This window comes from Toxorhynchites rutilus, chromosome 3 (genome assembly GCF_029784135.1).
Source record: "Toxorhynchites rutilus septentrionalis strain SRP chromosome 3, ASM2978413v1, whole genome shotgun sequence".
In the NCBI taxonomy this organism is placed as follows: Eukaryota; Metazoa; Arthropoda; class Insecta; order Diptera; family Culicidae; genus Toxorhynchites; species Toxorhynchites rutilus.
The window spans coordinates 139,230,232-139,234,414 of NC_073746.1; the positions used below are offsets into that span (position 1 = coordinate 139,230,232).

A 4,183-nucleotide genomic window follows, 5' to 3' on the forward strand; every position below is an offset into this window, starting at 1 on the left:
AATTTATGCAAACATGTTGTTTGTTGCTGTTCCCTCACGGTGCAAACAGTCAGTAAATTGTAAAAAACATACTTTATTTGTTGAATTGTATACTTTTTTACTGTTTGTGTTGCAATTAAGAAAAAAGCTGAATAAATTTCCCAGCTAATGGTACAAAGTATAACATATATCGCAATAATGATTCTGCGTAATATGCATTTGAAATCCCTTAATTTTTCGTCATATTTTTCGTGAACTCCCTTATACAGAATTCAAAGACGTAGGGTAAGTGTACCAATTATGGAGGACATATGTCACCAATTTTCAGAAATTGACGAATAATTACTCTATTTTAGTTCAAAAGTATACAAAGTATACTTTTTCTAGCAGTTTGAACTCTGTTTTTGAAAATTCTCACTGATATTTCGATGATTAATTGGCTAAATTGTATAAAAAACATTTTTGAAAATGCCAATTCCATGTATTATGGTAATAATCGGTGTCACATGAAAAAATTTGTTAATAGGATTCAAATATTATTTCAATAATAATTTTTGAATAAAACTATGCCTCTAAATCTTATTCCTTGTATGCAATACTATGTCGTTGATTCTACACTCGACAAAAATTATAAAAACGGAGCGCGAAGACGAAGTTTTTGAGTGATTTCAGAAACGCTGTAACTTTGTGGAAAGCCAACGCATGAAGATGAGACATTATTTTAAAGCTTCAAGTTTTGAGACATAATACTTGAATGGTTCTACCTTTTTGACCGCATGTTCCTTAGCAAAATGCTAAGAAGCAAGCATCAGTGGGACACACTATTTTCAAACTGAATTTTTCAACAAAAGAACAATGTTTCGCATGGAATCAAGTACCAAAATCGACAAAGAAGAGATTTCTGATGTTTAAAAATCATATTAGAGCCTTTCAGAATAAGATATGTTTTAAAATAATAATAATAATGTAATAAAAAACTAACTCGTATTACCATAATAGGTACTATTCCGATGATAGGTACTTCTACCTTAGTCCTATGACAAAATTAAGTTATCAGTTTTCATATCTGTTCAATATGACAAAAAAAATTCTCCGTGCTGTATGAAATCACTTTAAAAATCGTCTGGCATCGCTGCAACGTGCTGTCAAAGTATTAAAAATCGCAGAGCTGGCAAGACTCGCAACAGCTGTAAAGTAAATAAAATTTCGAGTTCGATTCGCTGAAAAACATTTCCATTGAGCTGCAATTGTTCGAATCACAGATTTGTGGACGTCGTTTTGGTGCTCCCTGCATGGGCGAAGATGTGTTTCTTTTGATGCCTACGGATTCGCAGCTGTTTGCTCTGGTTGTCACGATCTAGATAAAGCAGGACTTTCGTCATACAATAATTGACTATCTAACCTAGTGATTTTTTTTTATCATGGAAGACCATGAGTGGTAACTAATGTCACCTTGATAAGGAGAGATGGGCGATGCAAGAAATTCTTGATTTTGTTTCAGGTTGATAGAGCTGGAATCGGCTTTGCTTGACGACTGTACGGTTGATGATATCTACGCGATATGTCAGGGCAAATCGATTCCCGAAGCGCTTCGGCCAGATGTGTGGCAAGTCTGCCTGAACGTGAGAAACAGTATGGATCAGCTGGCTCAGTTCAACGAGATCTTTGATTTGCCGTTTCAAAACCAGCTCCGCCAGGATTGTCACAGTTTTGTCGATAAACTGGGAAACGATGAAGAGGATAAAGTTGCAGTGGTAGCAGATTTGGAGTCGATTCTGACATTCTACTGTAAGAATAGAAACCTGGTTTATGAATCGAACAATGGATGGATTGAGCTGCTGCTGCCGCTCTTATCGCTGAAATTGATTCGCTCCGATACTTACAATCTTTTCGAGGCGATCCGCGACACTTACATTCCGAAGGGAGGCTTCAAAAATGGGAATGTTTTCCACATTTTTAGGCTGTTGATGCAGTACCACGATCCGGAGCTTTGTTCGATACTAGACACGAAACGGGTAACTCCGGACACGTACACTCTGAGTTGGTTTCAGACTTTGTTCGCTTCTACATGTACTCTGGAAGTGACATTGTCCATGTGGGATCTATACCTGCAACAGTCGGATCCATTCTTGGTGTTTTTCTTGGGTCTGATAGTGTTGATTAATGAGAGAGATCAGATCATCGAAATGAAGAGTGCTTCCAAAGAGGTACTTACCAACTTTCTAGTCCATATGCCGTGTAATATCGACGCAGAAGATGTGTTGGACTTTTGCTCGCTGGCGCAGTACTATTCGATGAAGACCCCAGCTTCATTCAAGCGTGAATTTCTGAAACTGCTCTTCGGAACCCAGAGCAGCAGTCCTTTGGAGAACGTTTTATCACAAGCGCTTTGTCTACCGATTTCTGTGGATGAACTTGTCGAGAATGCCTCTCTCGATAGCAGCCACCCGGATGGAGTAAAATTCTTCCTAGTTGACTGTCGACCAGCTGAACAGTATAACGCTGGTCATCTGTGCACGGCGTTCCACTTGGATAGCAATCTAATGCTTCAGGAACCAGTGGCATTCCAAACTGCGGTACAGGGTCTTTTGAGGTCCCAAAGGAATGCGATCGAAGCAAACTCGAATGCTGGCGGCGAACACTTATGTTTCCTTGGTTCTGGTCGGCTGGAGGAGGATCAGTACACCCACATGGTTGTGGCATCATTTCTACAGAAGAGTACAAAATTCGTTTCACTGCTCACTGGAGGGTACGAGGCAATTCACGAATATTTTGGAAATAATATGATCGATTGCCTGGAAGACCATGATCCTTACAAGTGTTTGGTTTGTGCTAAAAATGAGCTCGAGTATGGTCCACGCAACAACAACAGCAATCATGGAAGTCTAAACCGTGCAGCGAATCGTCGAAACAACAATATTACTGCGCAAGGGCCTGAACGAAAATCTACCATTGATCTGTTCAGCAAGCTATCATCGGTGATGAAATCAAAATCTGCCGAGGTTAAAGGAAAACTTATCGATTACATCTCCAACCCGAACCAATCAGTTCCAGCAGCGGACAGACACGTATCGAGAAATGAACGCGTCGGGAAGCGATATCGTGACGTTGCTCCAGTATTCAGTATTGGCGAAGATCAGGACGACGAATGTCTGTCTCCGTTCAGTGATGCCTCGGTGTCCCAAAATGCGGCCAACCTGGACATTTCAGACGAATTTGTCTCGATCCAGGAATATCTTAAGAATCCGGACATAATTCGTTACTTCAAGTGCCAAGAAGTTCATCTAAACGGTTACATGTACGACAGTTACCTGTTGGTCACCCCATCCCATATAATTGTGCTGCGGGAGCTCGAGCGCAAGGACACCGCTCGGGTCATCGTTCGTCGCGTGCTGGAAAGTATTGTTAAGATAACCGCCAAAAAGCGCCACAGAGATTTGATCACCTTCAAGTACGGTTACCCGGAGGAAGACAACCTGGTGGTCACCGACATGGATCGATTCCTCATCCCTAACGCCAGCGAAGCAACAGCACTGATATCAAAGCATATCATGAAGCAAATCTAAACCTAAGCGCCGGATTGGGCCCCGAATTGATGTAATCACACCCCTTCCTCCCCCTGTAGAGAAACAGTTCTAGTTACCCGTCCGTAGCTGCGCGGAAGAGCACCAAATTGTTATCGCTTGAAGATCTCCCCGAAGCACATGCATTCTCTCGCTCAGCCCTTAGCGAGAAGTTCTCCAACGAAAGTTAAATAGAATATAAATTCAATACAAGAGAGCAAGCAAGCAAGCATTTTAGAAAAAAGAAACCCCTCACTGGGTGTCAAGTTTTAGATCAATTGATAATAAATCGTGTGTTTGAAGGTGCAATCACTCTAGAAATTACGCTGAGCCAATTTTAACTGTTCTAACCGAAGCCTATAATTGCGATAGCATAATGTTGATTTGTTTTCATTTTCGTCCGTTCTGTAGTATTGGAGATTGTGCAAATTATTACCTCACCAGTCTTTTGAACGTAATATACATAAGATTGTAAAGTTCGAAAGCAAAAAAAACTATGTTTGTATATCTGTAGGTGTGCTGGAGTTTCCGTCTTTTATTTTATTCGTTTCATAGAAACACGGAGATTCGATTTCCTAAGCCAGTACACAATCATTTGTAATTGTTAGTTCTACTAATTTGTGTCGATCAATAAAAAGTGC

The 4,183-nt window shown here is 40.4% G+C and overlaps 1 protein-coding gene across 1 annotated transcript; it reads left to right on the forward strand.

Moving 5' to 3' along the window:
• Positions 1–1,131: 1,131 nt before the first annotated feature.
• Positions 1,132–3,866, forward strand: LOC129775566 (TBC1 domain family member 23). The gene is made up of 2 exons (XM_055780445.1): positions 1,132–1,417; positions 1,481–3,866. Exons 1-2 carry the CDS (start codon positions 1,401–1,403, stop codon positions 3,543–3,545), a joined length of 2,082 nt encoding a protein of 693 aa, XP_055636420.1. The 5' UTR covers positions 1,132–1,400; the 3' UTR covers positions 3,546–3,866.
• The last annotated feature ends 317 nt before the right edge of the window (positions 3,867–4,183 follow it).